The sequence below is a fragment of the Nicotiana tabacum genome, chromosome 8, assembly GCF_000715075.1.
Source record: "Nicotiana tabacum cultivar K326 chromosome 8, ASM71507v2, whole genome shotgun sequence".
NCBI classification, from domain to species: Eukaryota; Viridiplantae; Streptophyta; class Magnoliopsida; order Solanales; family Solanaceae; genus Nicotiana; species Nicotiana tabacum.
In genome coordinates, this window is record NC_134087.1 from 178821410 (window position 1) to 178842976 (window position 21567).

General features: G+C 34.7%; 2 protein-coding genes across 2 annotated transcripts; both read right to left on the reverse strand.

The window, feature by feature from the left end:
• Positions 1 to 857: 857 nt before the first annotated feature.
• On the reverse strand, positions 858 to 4242 carry LOC107791711 (uncharacterized). Its single transcript, XM_016613830.2, has 2 exons — positions 3918 to 4242; positions 858 to 1348 (listed from the first exon to the last, which is right to left on the reverse strand). Exons 1-2 carry the CDS (start codon positions 4165 to 4167, stop codon positions 1080 to 1082), a joined length of 519 nt encoding a protein of 172 aa, XP_016469316.1. The 5' UTR covers positions 4168 to 4242; the 3' UTR covers positions 858 to 1079.
• Positions 4243 to 10338: 6096 nt separating this feature from the next.
• On the reverse strand, positions 10339 to 13352 carry LOC142163424 (uncharacterized). Its single transcript, XM_075220706.1, has 6 exons — positions 13007 to 13352; positions 12630 to 12732; positions 11930 to 12480; positions 11146 to 11756; positions 10885 to 10941; positions 10339 to 10398 (listed from the first exon to the last, which is right to left on the reverse strand). The coding sequence occupies exons 1-6, from the start codon at positions 13350 to 13352 to the stop codon at positions 10339 to 10341; spliced, it is 1728 nt and encodes a 575-aa protein (XP_075076807.1).
• Between the last annotated feature and the right edge of the window lie 8215 nt (positions 13353 to 21567).

Below are 21567 nucleotides of genomic sequence, written 5' to 3' on the forward strand. Positions count from 1 at the left end.
AACGATAGATAAGTCCCCCTAGGACATTTAAGTTCCCCCATACCGGCTTAACCTATTACAAAATTGTTGGTATTGCTCTATTATTGATGTTATTGTACATAACTTTCAAAAGTTTCTAGAATTCAAATATATAAATAATTAAATTGAAATTTGATGGGATATTTTCCTTAGAAAACTATTTTTTACTATTATTTTAATTATTTTTCTTTTGCTACTAGTTAATACATAAGTCAAATTAATCTTAAGTTTACAATCCAGTCAAATGATATCATATAAAATGTGACATAGAGAGTAATAAAAAGGAGAGCAATCAAATAATAGTGTCTGCAAGAAAAATGAATGTGATGATAATTACATCAAATATTTCGAGTAAAGAATAGTATATTACTAAAAGGATGTAGGCATAGGTCGTCTTGTTGCAGTGCATCTTTGTTCTGCTTCTTTCCTTCCCATGAGATTCATGGAGAAAAGACTGCAATTTTCCAATAATTTTGCTTTAAAGAAGTGTCCAAGACGAGCTTGCACTCGCATTAGTCAGTTGCCTGATGATATTCTGGTACCTCCGCATATTGAGTCGGTGATACTGTGAAAGTAAGTTAATTATAGAAATTATAGAAATAATATATGTTCGTTCGCAGTTATTTTGACCATCCATTTAAATTTTTTGCAAAAGGGAAAATATGGTTTGATATAATGACTGCATTACTAAGGGAACTTTTTCTATGATCTAATTTGTATATCGAAAAAACAAATGGTACAGAATTTTTAGTTATCGCTCATTCTTGAGATACGTCGAACAAATTAATACTAATATGGTGTTTGATCAAATTGTTATATTGTGTAAAGTAACCAAACACTTGAGAGAATGCAGAGTTTTAGAAAAAACCACAGAGCATAACATTAGCACACCCCAGGATGTCTGATTGGTTGGGGAGTGGAGCGGACACTGTAGTTGGCACATCTGAATACCAGTTTAATACTTTTATATAAATATTAATACATATATTACACAGATACAATGCAAATCACATGAAAATTACAGAAGTGAAGATTCCTCATTGCCAAGATTGTACTGCTTTCTACAGCCGAGAACGAATGAAAACCTTTTTTCTATTAGATTTTGCAGGCGTTGAACTCTTGATAGGCTCATCAGAGAACTCAAGGGAATCCAATCCATTTGCACATTTAGCTGACACTCCATTTTGCTGCTTTATGCTATTCATGTCATCCTGAAATTTCTCCATCTTTGCTTGCATCTCCTCCATCATAACAGTAATTTCTTGTTTGTCAAGTCTAGGACGTGAAGGCGATTGATCTTTCGATCCTTCCTTTACGATTTTACTCCCACCTGCAGAAACAATTGAAAATACTGAAATTAATAGGTATATCAACACATAAAGTAACAAATGTTAGATGAAAATCATAAAGAAATATGTGAAAATTCTAGAAGGCAAAGATAACCATCTCGACTCACGATTATTCAGTTCAAGAAAAATATCAAGTAGAGCTCGTTCCAAGGACGAATGAGTCAGCATATACATAGCTGTTTGTAACTGCTGATGGCAGAAATAGCAAGGATCCTGAAGGAGGTTGGAGAACCAAGTATCCCATGAACGGTACACTTATGGGCTAAAACAGCAATAAGCACTCCAATCTTATGACTATCATATCCTAAGCATGGGCGGAGCCACATGGCGGAAAGAGGGTTCAATCCCCTTTGCTGAAATTTCACTGATTTTTTGTGTAGATTTTACAAAATAATGTTAATATTGACATAAAAAAGGATTTTGAATCCCCTTAAATCATAAAAAGTATGGTGGCGTATTTGGTAAGGGGATTCAAATTTGAAGTAGAAGTCGTGTGCTCGAATCTAGCAATGTGCACTTATCTTTCATTTTTCAGGACACGAGTAATAATCTCTATCATCTTTCTCGTAATTTCATTCACAAGGTCCCATAGTCTTTTTTTAATCCCTTTCTTTCTTTTTTAATTACTATAATTAAAACTGTTAATAACTTGTAAATTTAATTAGTATTTTGTTATATTTTGATTAAAGATCTTTATCTGAACATCCCCACAACAGCTTTTTAATACTTATATTTAAAAAAAGAATTATGTTACTTAGTTATCATCATTAATTCGTATTTTGTTTATTATTGTATGATATATTTGCTTTTTCTTCCTTTAAATGCATTTTTCACTCACATTTTCAATTCTAAAAGTTATTCAAAGGAATGCAAGTTTTTTTATCAAATATATTGTTAGTTTAATTTCATTTTGACTCAAATTTTTTTGAGTTATCGAAATTTTTTATTATTCATTCTTCAAATGTTGAACCCCCTTTTCCTAAGAATCCTAGTTCTGCCACTGATCCTAAGTCAGTATAGAATTGCATTCCAAAAGTTTTAGTGAAGATTATGGTCAGACTGAAGGAAGGTTGTGCTGGCTGGAGTATAAAGTAAGATGCTTTCTCAAGATTAACCTTGATTAGAAACCCACCAGCTTCTTGCTTGGAGCAATAGATTATTATTTGCACCTATTGTCCTTCCCACACATCAACCAAACATGGGATTAAGCAGGACAAATTATCACTCTCCTAATGATACCCCCATTCTTAAACGAACCCCCCTTCAAAACAAACTTCAGAAACAATAAGTTCCCCTTTTTCCAAGGACAATTAAGTCTGGAAGAACTAGTTAAGCAAGGCGTAAATACAAACATGAGGGTGTAAACCGGAAAACTTAAATAAGCTAGACTCTATTATAGACTTATAATACAGGATATGGTGGGGACAGTTAATAAGTGGGGAGGTACTTCCGCAACCCATTGTATACACAATCTTACCAACAGAATTAAGTTCTGGTCTGATATTTGGTGTAGAAAGTTGCCCAATATTAACATTCTACAGCAACTGTTTTCAGTTGTCACTCACAAAATGGCCTGGCCCTCATATGTTTATTCACAAGACGACTTCAAGATGGAAGGTTAGTAGTTATCTGAAACTTTTAAGCTAAATAAATTCTATTTTAAATAGCTAATCCTGGAAACTGTTAATAATACAGTAGTAAACTTTTTCAACCATTTTATACTTCGCTCACTCCTAAAACAAAGGTTCCTAGCCTCTCTTCTCTAAATCAACCCATCTGATTGGTTCATGTATTAGCCAGTGATCACCACGGTACAAGATTGCATTACTTTACCATAAAGTTAAGAAGATTTTAGACATTGCGCAGGCAGAAGGGAGAAATCCAACTCCAAGGTTCTCTCCATCACCAAGATTATAGACACTGCACCGACAGTTAAGGTATTCTCTTGAGAATCACAATAACTCCTAAGGCACTACACACCTAGTTTCTCACAGGAATGCCCGCATACTCAACAACATGTTGTATAATAGCCCCCAAGGGTGTAACCTAATGGTCAAGTGGGAGGAGAACCAAGAGGGCTCATGTTCAAATCCAGGCAGAGGCAAAAACATATTAGGTGATTTTATTCCATCCGCTGGTGAGAAGTGGCAGGTATCCTGTGGAATTAGTCGGTGTGCGCAAGTTGGCCCCGACACTACGTCATAAAAAGAAAATATTGTATAACAGTAGTATATGATTTTCCCCTCACACACCGCATCATACTGATGCAGTACAAAGCTTAGGAGATGAAATCAATTCCAACCATCTGAAAACCTATTTACATAAAATCCAGCTCAACCTCATCAATATTATCAAAAAGCGAACTGTAATCGACTAATTCCAAAATCAAAATTCAACAGTATATTGAAATCGGACAATTCCTCACTAGTATGGAAACAGTTCGTAAACCCTTTAGAAATAAACCACATAAACATTCCAAATAACAAAAATTCCCTAAAGAATATGGTGGAGTTGTGTGTGTGAAAGAGAAAGATAGAGAGAGATACTGACCAGCGACGGTTCTGAGAGACTCGTCAACGGCAGAGACAATAGCAAATTTCCGGAGCTTGCAGAGAATGTTGCTGATTTTCTCATCTGATTGAGTTCCGTCATACTTAACGGGACCACTGATTTTGGTTACCGCCGACGTTACACTGTACTCACCTTCTGAAGAAGCATATGCATCTTCTGATGGTTTCTGTTGATTTCTCCGGTTGAACAGCTTACCGGCGACTGCTCGGAATTGTTGTAAAATTCCCATTACCTGTTGTCCACAAATTTTTTGGCTCTTATTTCGTCTTCTCTCTACCTAATATACATATGAAAATGACTATTTTTCGTGATTTTATATTTCTATATCTTCATCATATATATGCGTCAGCCTGTTATTTAAAAAAACTATATATGAATACTAAGATTTTATTAAAAAAATTTAATGTACATACTAAAAAATTTAAAAAAAAAAAACCTGTTTCACTCATCTTGATTATTTTATGCCGTCCGATTAATTTTAGTACTAAGTTGTTAAAATGTCAAATAATTAAAAAATTTAAAAGTTTTTTCTTTTTTCTTGACTTTTGTGCCCAATCAAATAAATTTAAATAAATTGAAACGGAGGGAATAAATATTTTTTTAACATAAATATATAGTTTAAGCCAAAACTATTAAATATAAATGAACTCATAGCTTATTCACGGGATACACCCAGGACATTCTGTAAACAAACCACCCCTTATCATCTTAGTAGGGGTGTCAATGGTTCGGTTCGGTCGGTTATTTTATAAAATTTGTACCATATCAATTTTTGGGTTATTCTATTATATATAACCAAAATTAGACTTTTCGAAACCGTCTCAATCATGTCGGTTTCTCTTCGGTATCGGTACGGTTCGGTTAATTATTGGTATTTTTTTAATATCATGTAAAATTCATCAGTAGAAGTAGAATTGCAATAACGTACGTTCTTTTATAGGACTTAGCAAAACTCTCTAGACATTTTTATTGTTTAAAGGGTGATGAATTTAAAAAAAAAATATGGCCATAGTATAGATCCATCAACTATTCTACAACAGCGTAAAAGAAATCAAACAAAGGCAAAGAAAATATTAATCACACGAGTTAAAAGATGTACCAAGTTGGGACTCAAGAATTTTAAGTCTATAGAAGATTAAATATTCAAAAAAATAAATCTAAATTATATGAAAAGAAACATATTCAATACATTATAGTTTGCTACTCATAATTGCTAGAATACTTTGTGTCTTGCTAATAAAGATACTTGAAATAACTTGGTTTAAGTAGAAGTAACATAATAGGTTTTAGGAATTAGTATTTTGAGTTTAATTACTTGTTGACTTGTAATAGTTTTCATAATTCCAAGGCTCAAAGAAAATTTAATGCATTATTATTTTTAAACTTACTAAATAAATATATTTTCTACATGTAAAATTTATTCGGTACAGTTCGGGTTTTTTTTGGTTTATTTTTATAAAATAAAAAACTTACCCTAATTATCGGTGCGGTTATAAATTTATATAAAAACCTACGGTTTCTTAAAAAGAAACCTAAAAATTGGTTCGGTGCGATACGGTTCGGTCGGTTTGGTCGGTTTTCGAATATCCATTGACACCCCTATTCAGTAGCATAGTCTGAAAATATTATTGAGCTACATTATTTTTCTTTAAACCTTTTTAATTACATAAGGAAAGAAAATGAGAGAAAAACAATTAGACTTGAATTCATACTTATCATACGATTAACTTACATTGATACCCCTACATTATAAATTTCGATGGTTATGATTAAACTATTTAGACGGAACAATGAGTGATCCTTTGTTCTAACATGATAATTAGGAACTTTTATTTTCAATTCTCGCTCTTGACTGAGTAAATCAAATGTGGTCAAATAGTGTACCTTAATGGTAAAGTATAATATATTTTTTAAAAGTAAATGTCGTTCATTTAATCTGTTTCTATTTTTTAAAAGTAGAATTACAAGTTTTTAATATTATATTATAGTTCGATAACTTTATATAACAAATGAGAATTATTAATATTCTATGATGTTCTAACGAATTAGTAGCAAAAACAATCGAATAGAATTTAAAAAATTGAGATAATTTAAATAGTTCGAAATAAGAATTTAATTTCGACTATACACATTAAATTAACCACGAAATTAGAAAGATGAATTTCATCTATTACTATTCCTTAAAATTAAAATTACAGTTTTTAATGCTTTATTGTAGTTCCATAACTTTATGTAACAAATGAGATATATTTGTGTGACTGCAAATTTTTTAAAACTTGTAATGTAAAACATGACATACCAATTGTATGGCGTGAAAACTTTTCATTAAGGATAATATTGGAATACTAAAATTAAAAGTTACAGTATTAGAAAAAGGTTTATTCTTTTTTAACTGATTAAAAAGAAATAAATTCACATAAATTATTATTAAATAAGAGATTTTGAACCCAATAAATTAGATGAAATGCGGTAAACTTTCGAATCTGAAACCATAAAGTTCAAATGCGAAATCCATGTATATTGCATGTGAGGAATGATCAAAGGGATTTTTACCTATCTATACCATATATCAAACCTTATTACCCTCAATGTTTAAGGTTTGTGTTTATTACATTTAAGCATACCAAATTACCATTTCTATACCATAATTCAAATTAAGGGTATAATTATTCCTTCATTTATTTTAGGCGTGATTTTAGGACTGTATTTTCACGTTATTTGGTTTACCCGCCTCTCTCTCCTCCCACCCCCCACACCCCCTACGATTTACCTTCAGTTAATTCCCCCCACCCCCACGATTTACCTTCAGTTTTTCCTCCATTCTCGTACAATCTCTTCTCACCCACAATTACCATCACTTTCTTCTCCACTTAATTACCTTCAGTTGATAGTATCCCCCCCGATTTGAATTCACTTCCATCTTTGTCTTCAACTCCTAAATCATGAAAAAAACCAACACTCCCCAAAAAAAATCATCAAAAGCTATATTAGCTGATATTCCAACCTTTGATTTGGGTGTTTTAACACCAAAATCACCACCAAAAAACCCACAAACGACGCATGCAAGTGAACAAACTACTGGTATTTCATCTCCTAGACAAATTCGTGCGGAAATGAGAAGCAAGCATTTGCACGATGTTGATGTTGGTGGAGTTGATAAACTAGTCGAGAATCAACTGAAACGCAAGGGGAAAGAGTTGAGTGTAGATGACGATTTTGTAGATGATTCTCCCAAAGTTCCATCTGTGAAAAAACACAAGGTCTCTCCTTCTTCATCAAAACCAAAGAAGAAGAAACCCTCAAAAAAAGTACCAAAATTGGTTAAGGAAAAAATTTCAATAAAGGTAAACACTATTTATGTTTCCTCACTGTTTTGTAGTTTGATTTTGGTTGTAAAAATCTGTTGTTCAAGTGTGTTTTGGCCAAATGTGGTATTGTCCTAATTTTGTAGATTATTTTTCGCGATTTTGTAGGTTTAATGGAACTGTGATTATTAGACAGTGTATAACTGTAGTTAGTTTGTAGTTGATTTGTAGTCTGATCGTTAAATTGTAGAGATGGTATTTTTCATTGCAACCTGTATTGCTGCTACATTTAACTTCATTCTAAATACAATTAATCTACATTTTGTGAGTTACTTGAAGTAACTGTTACATTCTGTAGATAATGTTTACACGTGCATTGTTCTTCTTTGATTGTTCAAGTGTATTTTGGTAAAATGTGGTGTTGTCCTAATTTTGTAGATTCTTTGTCTCAATTTTGTAGTTTAATTGGAACTGTGACTCTTAGACAGTGTATAAATGTAGTTAGTTTGTAGTTGATGTGTAGTCTGATGGTTAAATTGTAGATATGATATTTTTTATTGTAGCCTGTATAGCTCATATATTTAACTTCATTCTAACTACAGTTAATCTACATTTATGTGAGATACTTGAAGTAACTGTTTTGTAGATTCTTTGTCTCAATTTTGTAGTTTAATTGGAACTGTGACTCTTAGACAGTGTATAAATGTAGTTAGTTTGTAGTTGATGTGTAGTCTGATGGTTAAATTGTAGATATGTTATTTTTTATTGTAGCCTGTATAGCTCATATATTTAACTTCATTCTAACTACAGTTAATCTACATTTATGTGAGATACTTGAAGTAACTGTTACATCCTGTAGATAATGTTTACACGTGCATTGTTCTTCTGTTATTGTTTTGTAGTTATAGGTGTGGGTAGGCTATTCTTCTTCTAGTTATATTTTGTATTTGTCATGTAGTTATATGTAGATTACTGCTTCCTTTTTATGCAAACTACTAATGTTCATTAATTTTATATTTTCTACAGAATGGACCTTACTTTGCACAACAAAATGTTGATTATGGTGTGCTTAGATTCCACAGTTTGTGTGATCCTAGCATACCTAGCCAGATACAAGCTTTACTCTCTCTGAATGCTTTAAGGGTTTTCAGAAAAACTTGTTTTGGTTACTTATTAGGTCTCCCCACAATCTGTATGCAAAACCAATCACTTCATCTTCTGATGAAGTATGAATTGACAAAGTCTACTGACTCATATTTTTCAGTACTATTTAAGGGTGAAAAATTTAATTTTTCCTTGAGAGAATTTGGGTTGATAACTGGTCTTAATTGTGTGAATAAGTTTTCAGACTATGGTTACACTTCCACCTATGTTAGCCCTTTAATGAATACATATTTTCCGAACAAAGAAAGGGTTGAGAAATGGCATTTGAAAAATGTAGTGACTAATAAAGCATGGGCAAACGATGTGGATGCGGTGAAGTTGTGCATTCTTTATATGTTGGAATTTTTTGTTTGTCCTTCTGATAAAGACCATGTGACTTTCATAGACAAGTTTATGTTCTTTCTAATAGAGTCTGGTAATTTTGAATCATACCCATGGGGTATCAAATCCTTCAAGCAGGTTATTGAATCTGTCCGACATCGTCTTAATCCCCATGTACATTCTTATCTGATACGGGGATGCTCATTAGCCTTGCAAGTGTGGCTATATGAGTGTTGCTAGTCCGTCAGCACCGAGCTTGCTACGAGATGTTCTGAATCTATACCTCGCATTTTAAGATGGTCAGCTACAAAGGGGCAGATTTGGTTAACTGCAATTGAAGAGAAGATGATCAAGCCTGAGTGGATCAAGGTATTTTTTTCCACTTTTGTATGATGCTACAATTACATTCATAATAACTACATTGAATCTACATTTTTTTTGTCACTTGAATTAACTGTTATTTTCATCATTCAGTTCACAAACATGATTGAATCTGGAGAAGAGCTTGGAGTGCTTAATCTGCCAGACAAGATTCAATATGAAGATGAACATGGTGCTCAACCATCACATGTTCCAACTGCTGCTTCTCCATCATTTGAACCCAAATATACAGATTATCAAGAGGACATTGAATCTGTCAGTAGCAAGCTCATGAAGTTGGAAAAGGGGATTGTGCAGGTATTATGAATAACTACAATATATTGACATAATTTGCTACATTTTGACTTCATTACATAACAATTATAGTATGTTATACATTGTAGTTAATTTGTGGTATAAATCTATAACAATTATATTTGTTGAATTGTAGTGTAACTGTAGCAGTTAGAATAAGATTACCAACTAATTATATATTTAATTTTTAGGTTGATGGAAAGTTAGATGCCTATAGGAAGGATGTTTTTGAGGAACTCTCAAGCCTTCGAGAGTTCATAGATCAATCTTTGAAGGGTGTTATGAATGTGATAAACAAGAGGTTTGATTTGGACGAGTCAAAGGTAAGAATTTACATATAATTTTGTACTAAGACTAATTAAGACATATGAATAAAGTAGTCTCAAATATTCCCCAAAATTGTAGTTTGCTGGTAGTTCAACAAAAAATAATTACCAACATCAAGGAGAGAACAACCAGCAATTCCAGTTCAATGCTGGTGATCAACTGCATGGAAGCACAAGCAATACATGTATCTACAAAATTCCTACATACATATCTACAAATTTCAAGACAGCATTATTTAATTATACTAATCATTTTTTTACTATGTGTTGCAGCTACAATTTCTCCAGAACATTTTCAACCACATGTTGACTTATATCCTGACTTCCAAGAAGCAGCTGAGGCATATAAAGCAGGTACAAAACCATTCCTTCATTACAATAAGGTTTTAATGCAAAATTTTAATAATTTACACCTTAACTACATATTCCTACATATATCTACAATTCTCATTCTCAATTATTCATTCAAGCTGATGTTTCAGCAGAACATCTACAAGGAAATATTGAGGAAGAACCAGTAATTGATGAAGTGGCTGAGCCACAACAAGCAGGTAATATATTCTCTATAACTCCATAATATTGTTCATATCTACATAGATCTACACTTATCTACAGAAGGTGAAGTTCCACAGTCGCCAATTCACGGTGTGATTGTGACTGAAGTTGTTCCTGAAGGCATTGATAAAAAAGTTGTTCCTGAAGGCATTGAAAACAAAGGTTTGACATTGGATGACTTTGAGCTGCCAGAAAACTTATCACAGTTGGTCATGTATGGCGAGCCCATACGAGATGAATCAACCCCTGTTCATCCCGGTAGAACCAGGCAACCGGGAAAACATGCACGATCACCTTTCACATCTTTGTATAGTTCTGGAGGCAGCACATCTATTGGACCTAAATTTTTTTACCTCAAGCACCCCTTCACAAGTGTCATAGGTGAAAATGTAGATCCTGAATTGACAGAAAGGTTCACCAACTGGTTATACATTCGTAGTGATAAAGTATCTAGGAGGTATGAATGCTTCATTTTACACTGTCTGTTCACCATTTTTATACTTTAAAATTGTAATTCATTTTGTCAATTTTTTGTATTTGATCATCTTTTTTTTGTATTTGGAATTGTCCACAGCTACATTTCTTGTTTTCTAGACACACAATGTACCGCTTCACACCATCTAACACAGTATGTATATGATCTGTTGAATCCGTCACCTACAATTGAAGACCAAACAGAAATAATAATACATCAATCATTAAAATGGATTATCAACAATTTACCTACAAATCAGCAACAAATATATTACAGCTCATCTACAAACTATTATTACCGACAATTTGACTACAGTTTAACTACAATCTGGAAAAACTGCGGCTAGTACTTTTTTGATTCTACTGCACCAAAAAAAAATATCTTACCCTTAGTTTCTGAGATAATGTACTGTTGTCTTCCAATTCTTTGTTGTATTTCTGACCAAGGTATGTGAAAGTACCATTTGCCTTCGATAACTTTTCTTTTGTCCAACGTTCAAGAAGAGTCCTCATATACTCAAATAGATCAAATATTGGAAGCTCTCTTGCATCTTTTGTTACAGCATTCAACGACTCGGCAATGTTTGACGTCATAGTAAAAGTTCTATTCACCGTTGCATGTACTCTTGACCATCTATGATAGCCAATATCATATAGGTAAGACTTTACACGCAGGTCTACCTCTTCAATCTTCAACATCCTTTCATTAAATTCATCCATAATGTATGACCGTGCTGTAGCAAAGTACAATTCATGTAATTGTAGATGTCCCTTCTTGAATTTTGACCTTATATTTGTCCATATATGCCACATGCAAGAGTAGTGTGCCAATCCCAGATAGACAACTGATGTTGCCTTCAGTATACTCTCATGCCTATCTGAAACAACACACATTGAAGGTCTTTCACCATATGCCTCCTTGAATTGCTCAAAGAACCACTTCCAAGACGCGTCGTTTTCAGAATCAACCACAGCATATGCCAAGGGAAAAATAGTACCTACATTTTTAAGACATAAAATATGATTAAATAACAACTACAATATATATTGAGAAATATAGACATGTTAACTACATTCTTTTATATAACTACAAAATAACTACAACATAACTACAATTTAACTGCATTTTAAAGACTGTCTACAAAATGTACAAAATTATTCCATTATTTACCTGCTGCATCCATGGTGCTTGCTGTCAGCATAATCCCCCTGTAGGCTGACTTTAAGAATGTTCCATCAACCACTACTACCGGCCTACAATGTTGCCAACCATTTATTGATGTACAAAGAGCAACAAATGCGTATAAGAAGCAATCATCTCCTGCCTTCTTCAATTTAACAACAGAACAAGGATAATTCTTCTCAAGAATATAAAAATATTTGGGTAATTTGTTGTAGGAGTCACACGGATTCCCTCTCAAAAACTGTAAAGCTTTTTCCTTTGCTCTCCATGCTTGCATGTAGCTTAGGTTCAGTCCATGTTCGGATAACATGTCAGTTTGTATGTCCTTTGGTGTGTAAACAGTCTTAGGATCACAATACTTTGGAACGACCATGCTACCAAGTACTGTTGCAGTACGTTTGCGCTGTATGAATGTTTCGTCCATTAGGCAGCATGTGTGTTGACGGCTGAAACTTCTTATCTTGAACATTGCCGAATCATTAATTGACGTTGCCTTGAAATGCCATTTACAGCTTTCAGCAACACATATAAGCCAGTAGCTACAAAAGAAATACAATATTTACACAAATTTATGAAAAAACTACAATTAACTACAAACTGACTACAATTTAACTACAATTTATAAAACCCACCTATCTTCAATCATACACTGATTTTGCTGATATATTATCCACAAATAACTACATACCTTCTATGACTAGATCTTTTTACTCTGAACTGGAACTTGTGCATCACTGAATAATTCTTCATTGCAGCAACTACTGTTTGCTTGTCTTGATAAACTTGTCCTTCTTCAATATATGTTTGCGTAGATTCAGTTATTATTTCACTTTGATATTCCTATATAGCTGGTGAGGATGGAAATTCAAGTAAGTTTAGGGATCCAGACGAACCTGCAAACAATAAATTCATAAATGTAGTTTCTATGTAGATAATTTTGAAAGCAACATTGCTTTATCCTTTTCAGTACTATGTGAGCTTTGTAGTTTAATTGTAGGTAATTGTAGTAATATTGTAGATAACATAGTAACACCATAACTCTCTGCAATGTCGAATCAAACATACCTGCACTGGTACTTTCATTGTTGATTGCCAATTCCATATTGAAATCTCTTACGCTTATACATAAAAGATACGAACCTAAGTTTTTATTCTCCTTTTTGGTTTCCATGTAAGCACGAACCCCCATATCATTCCTAATCTCCATTGGAGGACAATTCTCGTTCACAATGTATTTGATTTCTATAATTTTATCCGATGTATCAATCGATAATTGTTCTGCAATTGTAGAACTGAGAATTCCGTAGTTTGCATTATCATCTACCACAATGGCATCAACTTCAAAATCTCTAAATCTGCCATAGTTATCCCAATTACCATTCGATTTCAGCATTATTGGGATTTTTGACATGATTTCGTGTAGTTGATAGGAAAAAAGACGAAGAACAGATATAGTTTCTACAATTTGAGTACTGATATCGACGAAGAGCAATTTTGTACAATTTGAGACGAAGAACAGATATAGTCTCTCTTCAGTAATTGTACAATTTGATTGCGTTTTTTGTTGTAGCTGATATCAACAGAGATCTCTTTCTGTTGAGGAAGGAGAGAATTACGCAACTGGTGCCTTCATCAGGAAGAGAGATCTCCTTCAGTTTCAAAATTCGAATAAAATCCTTGACAGAATCACATCAGATTTGGTGCCTTCATTTTAGGGCTTTTTTAATGGCAAAATCTACCTATTTTTGGATTGGTATATAATTTGTAGTAAAAGTGTGGACTACATGGGTAAATAACAAATTATGAACATTTTTGGTAATAAGATTTGATATATGGTATAGATAGGTAAAAATCCCATGAATTAATTATATAGGTCCAACATATACGGATTGAATAAATAAGTCTTAATCCATTGGGCTAGCAAAAGGTCCTTAATCTATACAAAAAGTGTACTGTTTTGGTCCTATAACCTAAAACTAACAGTAAAAGGAAAACTTTCCGTTAAACATAACCAGCTCCTTACAACAACACCTTCGATCCAGGGGCGGCCCGACCAATTTCGTGATCTAAAGCCAAATTTTATGAGGGGCCTTAACTTTTTATTAATAAAAAATATTTTATTTTTATTTGAAGTCTATTTTTCTAACTTTTTTTAGATGCAAAATTATTATTAATTTTTTTATAATCAATTTTTCCTAACAAATCTTTCTCAATTGACAACATAGCTAATTCATTTAATATCTTTGAGACATTGTTGATCTTAGGTAAGGTTCTATCAATTTTAATTTTGAAACACTTTTTTTCGCTGAAGAACCGGTAATAGGAGTTATTAACATTATTCTACAAGTAATATAGGTATTTGAAAAATAATCGAATCTTTTTATTTGATTGAGTATATCAATTAAATTGTTATCTTCTAATTGTACTATTTTCTTTAATATTTTTAATTCAGAAAATAAATCTAAACTATCAATATCGGGTTGATTATTATGATTTAAGGAGCATTCAAGATGAAGGCAATATTTTTTTAAATTTCCATCATCTAGTGATCTCAATTTTTATCGCTAAATAGAAAACCAAAAATATTTTCTTATGCCTCTAATTGTTCAAATCTATTTTAAAGTGCAAACATAATTTTGTCTACTACTCTCTCTGGTTCATAATAAGTGACTTTTTGACTTTTATTTCGGTCCAAAATAAATGTCTTTTTATATAATCGAGATGGAATTAACTTTATTTTTTTCAAAATTTGTTCTTATTTACATATCTCAATGTGTCAAGTTAATAACATATAAATTTTAATTAAGGATAATTCAGTCAAAATACAATTTTATTTTAGGAGTCAGTATTTTCTTAAGGGGCACAACACAGGTTAAAAAGTCATTTATTATGGACCAGAGGGAGTTAGTATAAAAGGTAATCAACTCTAAAAGACTATTCGAGAGATTTCGAGATTTCACTATTGACATTCTCCTCAAATTGTTTCTTCCTATATATTACACGTTTCTTATAGAATCTAGGTCGATATTAGTTTCAAATGCAATTTTCTTGACAGAAATCAAAGCAGTTGCAAATCCTTCGTCTCTATATTTGTTAAATAAAAAAATCAAACTTTTTCACTTCCCATAACTTTTTTTTTTAAAATTTATATATAGCCTATCAGGTGTTAAAAAAATGAATTTTTACCTCCTATAGCAAAGGTTAACACCTTATTTATTTTAAATAAATACTATTTAAAAATATTATATTCTATAGATACCTTTTAATGTTTATAGCGAAATATCTAATTTTAGTTACCTCCTACCTCTAAGCCACTAAATACGTTATTCAGCTACACTATTTTGTTTTTCTCTCTACTTTGATACATGCCATTCTCTTCCCTCATTCCCTGAAAACATGATTGAGGGCTCCTCTCGCCGATCTCACAACCAACAACCACTTCTACTTCTTCCACACACCCTAGATCATGAGAACCCCCAAAACTAGCAGCATCCAACGCCCCTAAGCAGCCGCCGCCAGTCCACCAACTGCTCACTGCCGCCAGCCATCAGTCGCCGAAAAATCCAAGAGCCAGCGACCCCCCTGAACCTCTAAGCCTGAGCCACCCAAAGTCCTTCTCCTCTTCACTCCCAAGCCTCCAGTCGTCCACCCTCTTCTACCAACAACACCAGCGGCCAGAACACCCGTTTCCAGCCACAACAACCAGCGCTTCCCACCCAAAAAACCCTTGTCACATGCCTGGACATAACAAACGCCAAAACAGGGCAAGAACCCCATTAACGACCAGCACAAATAGCTAGTACAAGATTCGTAAAGTTTACGTTGCAACGCGTTTCAAACGGTAGTCTAGGTCCAAAAGCAATGAGACTTGACTCAATCATACCCAAAAATCTTCCCTCCGTTTCAATGTATTTTCAACGTATCACGCTGTATTTTCATGTATTTCATTGTATTCATTGTCTTTTTTTCATTACAATTCAATGTATCTCGATGTATTCATTTACTTCATTGTATTCACGGTCTTTTTTTCATTGTATTTCAATGTATCCCGCTGTATTCTATGTATTTAATTGTAGTCACTGTCTCGCTATATGTCATGAATGTATTCATATGTTTTTTTAAATTAATATAATTTATGTATTCAGGTGTATTATATAATTTCTCTGAAGATTGCTATGTTTTTAGGGTATTTTTCTGTTGAGAATTTTTTTATACAAGGAAATACAAAATTTGTGTGTTATGATTGAGTTTGTTGAGTTATATTAGGAGTATATTATGTTAATTGATTCACTTTCCGTTTAAAAATAGTGTAATCTCATGTTTCACGCCGTGAATACAGTCGAATACAACAATCTGTCCAGCTGTAATCCCATGTTTCACGCCATGAATACAGTCGAATATACTCAAATACAACAACTGATTAGCTGGACTTTCCTGATTCACGTCTATTTTTGCTACTGTATTCACTTAAATACATCTAATACATCTTATAACAACATAAAACGGATCTACAATCCGTAATATAGCAAATGGTATCTATAGATAGCTAATTACCACTAAAGATAGTGCTTTATGAAAATTTCTCTTTAAAAAAAATAAAGTCCTCCATAAATATGGGGCCTAAAGTAGTTGGTTTACCTGCTTTATGGACGGGCCGCCCCTGCTTCAACCTAAAGCATATGCATCTTCTGATAGTTTCTATTGACTTCTCCGGTTGAAAAGCTTCCCGGAGATTGCTCGGAATTGTTGTAAAATTCCCATTACCCGTTGTACTTCTCCAAAAAAATTTCTGCTCTTATTTCGTCTTCTCATTACGTAATATACATATGACAATGATTATTTTTCATGATTTTAGATTTCTATATCTTCGTCATATTTATGCGTCAGCCTATTATTTTACAAAAATCATATTACTAATTTTGCTTAATTTAATGTATATAATTAAAATTTTAAAATATAACCTGCTTTACTCATCTTTATTTTTTATTTGATTCGACTAATTTTGGTACTAAGTTGTTAAAATGTCAAAATAAAAAATTAGTAATTCTCATTTGTTACATAAAGTTATCGAACAGCAATATAGCGTTAAAAACTGTAATTTTAATTTTAATAAATAGTAATAGATGAAATTCATAGTTTATACTAATTTTTTGGTCAATTTAATGTGTATAATCCAAATTAAATTTTTTATCTAACTATTTAAATTATCTCAGAAGAATTTCGATTATCTATTGTCACGACCTGGATTTTCCACCCTCGGGAGTCGTGATGACGTCTACTAATATGAGCTAGGCAAGCCAATTATTTGAACAAATTGCTTCTTTATCCATTTTATACTCTTTAACAATTATAAAGCCAAAGCGTGTGGACAACGGAAAATTTCAATAGGGGGAAGAAATGCAGTAGATTATCTGAATATATATGTCTAATACAACTGTTTGAACCTCAACCACCCAAAACTGGTGTCACAGTACCACAGACGATCTAATAATGCTACATACAAAGTCTGAAAACAAACAATACATTGTTTCTGAATTAAGGAAATGAAACAGGAATAAAGGGGTAGAGGGAGACGCCAGGGCCTGCGGACGTCTGCAGGTCTACTTTGGATCTCCGCGTGGACTGAAGGCAGCCACCCAATCTACAGTCCAAATGATGCTGCTCCGGGATCTGCACATAGTGCATAGTGTAGTATCAGCACAACCGACCCCATGTGCTGGTAGTGACAAGGCTAGGACCAGACTACCAAATACACCTGTGCAATTTAGCTATATACAGCGGAAAAGAAGAACAGAAATATACGATCAAGTATGGGAGGGGTAACATGCTGCGGGAGAACTATCAATTTAGAATAGAATGACAACAGGAAATTGAAAGAAACAACATATCTCAGATATCAACAAAGAATCAGAAACCAATAAGTGCACGACATCACCCTTCGTGCTTTTACTCTCGTCCTCACCAAAGCAATCAAGTAATGAAAATGTGCATGGCATCACCCTTCGTGCTTTTACTCTCGTCCTCACCATATAATCAATATAATCGGCACGGAATGGTACATCGAGCGGCACGACATCACCCTTCGTGCTTTACATTCTTTCCTCACAAATCATACACGGCATCACCCTTCGTGCTTTAACACTCTCTCACCAAAATAATACACGACATCACCTTTTGTGCTTTAACACTCCTCTTCACCCAAACAACAATCACAAATAATAGGGCAAGGGAATAAATGAAATTACGATAAGAATCCCGGCAAGGGAACAATAGTTCAACAATCAAGTCCCGACAAGGGAATAACATCAAAAGAAGCATCAACATCCCGGCTAGGGAGATAACATCAAAAAACAACAAATTTCCGGCAAGGGGGATAATATAATGATTCTCTTCTCTTTTTCACTTTTACTTCACAACTCACTTCACAACTTTGAGTCAATGCTCTAAAAGATTCAATTTACACTTATACTTTCACATTTCATTGTACAACTTGAGCCAACGCTCCTCAATGTCCAAATGTCACAATTACTTCCACAAACTTTGCCCAACAATAGAAATCATCATCAAATCATGAATAATACAACGAAGCCATAATAGTCACAATATAATACTCATGGGCATGCTTGACACCAACGTGTAGATACTCGTCACTATGCCTATACATCGTACTCGACAAATATCACATAGCAAATAGGACTCGACTCCTAATCTCTCAAGCTAAGGTTAGACCAAACACTTACCTCGATGCCACGAACACAATTCAAGCCTCTACTATCGCTTTACCTCTTGACTCCACCACCAATTCGCTCGTATCTAGTCATAAATTACTTAATTACATCAGTAAATGCTAAATGAATCAATTCTAATGTATAAAAATGAGTTTTTTCAAAGTTTTACCCAAAAATCAAAAATCGCCCCCGGGCCCACATGGTCAAAACCCGAGGTTCGAACCAAAACCTGATTACCCATTCCCTCACGAATCCAAATATATAATTTATTTTAAAATCGGACCTCAAATCGAGGTCCAAATCCCCAATTTTTAAAAAACTTAGGTTCTACCCAAAACACCCAATTTCCCCCATGAAAATCATTGATTTTGAGTTGAAATCATGTGAAAAGATGTTAATGATTGAAGGAAACTAGTTAAAATTGACTTACAATCGATTTGGAAGAAGAGTTGTCTTTGAAAAATCGCCCAAGAGTGTTTTGGTTTTGAAAGCGTGTGAAAAATGAGAGATTTTCGGCTAAATTATAAAATTGCAGGTAATAGATATGGGAATTGTGACCAGGGTTCGCAATTGCGAACCCCGACCTCTACTATGTTCGCATTTGCGAAGGGATTCTCGCATTTGTGAGTTGGGAAATGCGAAAAAAGGATCGCATTTGCGATAACAGGCCCAAAAGGGGCGTATCGCATTTGCAAGAAAGAGCTGGCCTGGGCTGTTTCGCATTTGCAACTCAGCCTTCGCATTTGCTAGTCAGTCTGCGAAGCCTGCAGGCCTGATCACACCAGCTAAAAACCTGCAACTCACCAAGTCCAAAATCCATCCCGTGGCCTATCCAAAACTCACCCGAGCCCTCGGGGCTCCAAACCAAACATGCACACCAACCAAAAACATCATACGAACTCACTCTTATGTTCAAATCACTAAAATAACATCAACAACTATGAATTTAGCATCAAAATCATGAAATTTTCTTAAGAACTTCAAATTTTCAATTTTCTCAAAAACGATCCGATTCACGTCGTTTCAAGTCCGTTTCTTACCAAATTTCACAAACTTACCTTAAATCACATATAAGACCTGTACCCGATGCCAGAACTAAAATACGAGTCCGATACCATCAAATTTTAAACACATTTTATTTCAAAACTCATAAATAATTTCAGAAAATAATTTTCTTTAAAAAATTCATTTCTCGGGCTTGGGACTTCGGAATTCGATTCTGGGCATAAGCCCAAGTCCCATATTTTCCTACGGACCCTCCGGGACCGTCCAATCATGGGTCCGGGTCCGTTTACCTAAAATGTTGACTGAAGTCAATTTAAACTCATTTTAAAGTCAAAATTCATTATTTTTCACAGATTTTCACAAAATGGCTTTCCGGCTACGCGCCCGGACTGCGCATGCCAATTGAGGTGATGCCGAAAGAGGTTTTAAGGCCTCGAAATGCAGAATTTACTTTTAAAACAAGTGATGACCCAGCCTCCACCTCTAAAACAACTGTTCATCCTCGAACGGACAGAAGAAGGAAGTACCTGATTCGGGGAAAAGATAGGGATAACGGCTCCGCATATCGGACTCGGACTCCCAGGTCGATGCCTCAGCGGGCTGATCTCTCCACTGAACACAAATAGAAGGAAAACTCTTCGATATCAACTGACAAACCTGCCGGTCTAGAATAGCTACCGGCTCCTCCTCAAAAGATAAGTCCCTGTCCAACTGGACAATGCTGAAATCTAACACGTGGGATGGATCACCATGATATTTCCGAAGCATGGACACATGAAACACTGGATGCATGACTGATAAGCTCAGTTGCAATGCAAGTCTGTAAGCTACCTCTCCCACTCGATCAAGAATCTCAAACGGGCCAATGAACCTAGGGCTAAGCTTGCCCTTCTTCCTAAATCTCATCACGCCCTTCATAGGCGACACTCGAAGTAATACCCGCTCACCGACCATGAATGCCAAATCACGAACCTTACGGTTGGCATAACTCTTTTGCCTGGACTGAGGTGTACGAAGCCTATCCTGAATAATTTTGACCTGGTCCAAGCCATCCTGAACCAGATCTGTACCCAACAACCGAGCCTCTCCCGGCTAAAACCATCCAACTGGCGACCGGCACCGCCTACCATACAAAGCCTTATAAAGAGCCATCTGGATACTCGACTGGTAGCTGTTGTTGTAGGCAAACTCAGCTAAAGGCAAAAACTGATCCCACGAGCCTCCAAAGTCAATGACACAAGCTCGGAGCATATCCTCCAAAATTTGGATAGTTCGCTCGGACTACCCATCCGTCTGAGGATGAAACATTGTGCTCAACTCAACCCGTGTGCCCAACTCCCGCTGAACTGCTCTCCAGAAATGGGAGGTAAACTGTGTATCTCGATCCAAAATGATAGACTCGGGCACACCATGAAGACGAACAATCTCCCGGATATAGATCTCAGCTAACCTCTCGGAAGAGTAGGAGGCTGCCACAGGAATAAAATGTGCTGACTTGGTCAGCTTATCAACAATAATCCACACTGCATCGAACTTCCTCTAAGTCCGTGGGAGTCCAACAACGAAGTCCATAGTGATACGCTCCCACTTCCACTCAGAAATCTCAAACTTCTGGAACAAACCACCAGGTCTCTGATGCTCGTACTTAACTTTCTGACAATTCAAACACCGAGCCACATATGCAACGATGTCCTTCTTCATTATTCTCCACAAATAATATTGCCACAAATCCTGATACATCTTCGCGGTGCCCGGATGAATAGAGTACCGGGAACTATGGGCCTCCTCTAAAATCAACTCTCGAAGCCCGTCCACATTAGGCACACAAATTCGACCCTGCAATCTCAAAACTCCATCATCACCTAAAGTAACCTGCTTGGCACCTCTATGCTG

Coding starts and splice junctions, on each gene's coding strand:
- LOC107791711 (XM_016613830.2), bottom strand. CDS start 4,167: ATGGGAATTTTACAACAATTCCGAGCAGTCGCCGGTAAGCTGTTCAAC. Junction 1,349..3,917: donor GTCTCTCAGAACCGTCGCTG/GTCAGTATCTCT, acceptor TTGTTTCTGCAG/GTGGGAGTAAAATCGTAAAG.
- LOC142163424 (XM_075220706.1), bottom strand. CDS start 13,352: ATGTCAAAAATCCCAATAATGCTGAAATCGAATGGTAATTGGGATAAC. Junction 10,942..11,145: donor CATTATCTCAGAAACTAAGG/GTAAGATATTTT, acceptor CTTCAATTGTAG/GTGACGGATTCAACAGATCA. Junction 10,399..10,884: donor ATGGTGTGAAGCGGTACATT/GTGTGTCTAGAA, acceptor CAATGCCTTCAG/GAACAACTTCAGTCACAATC.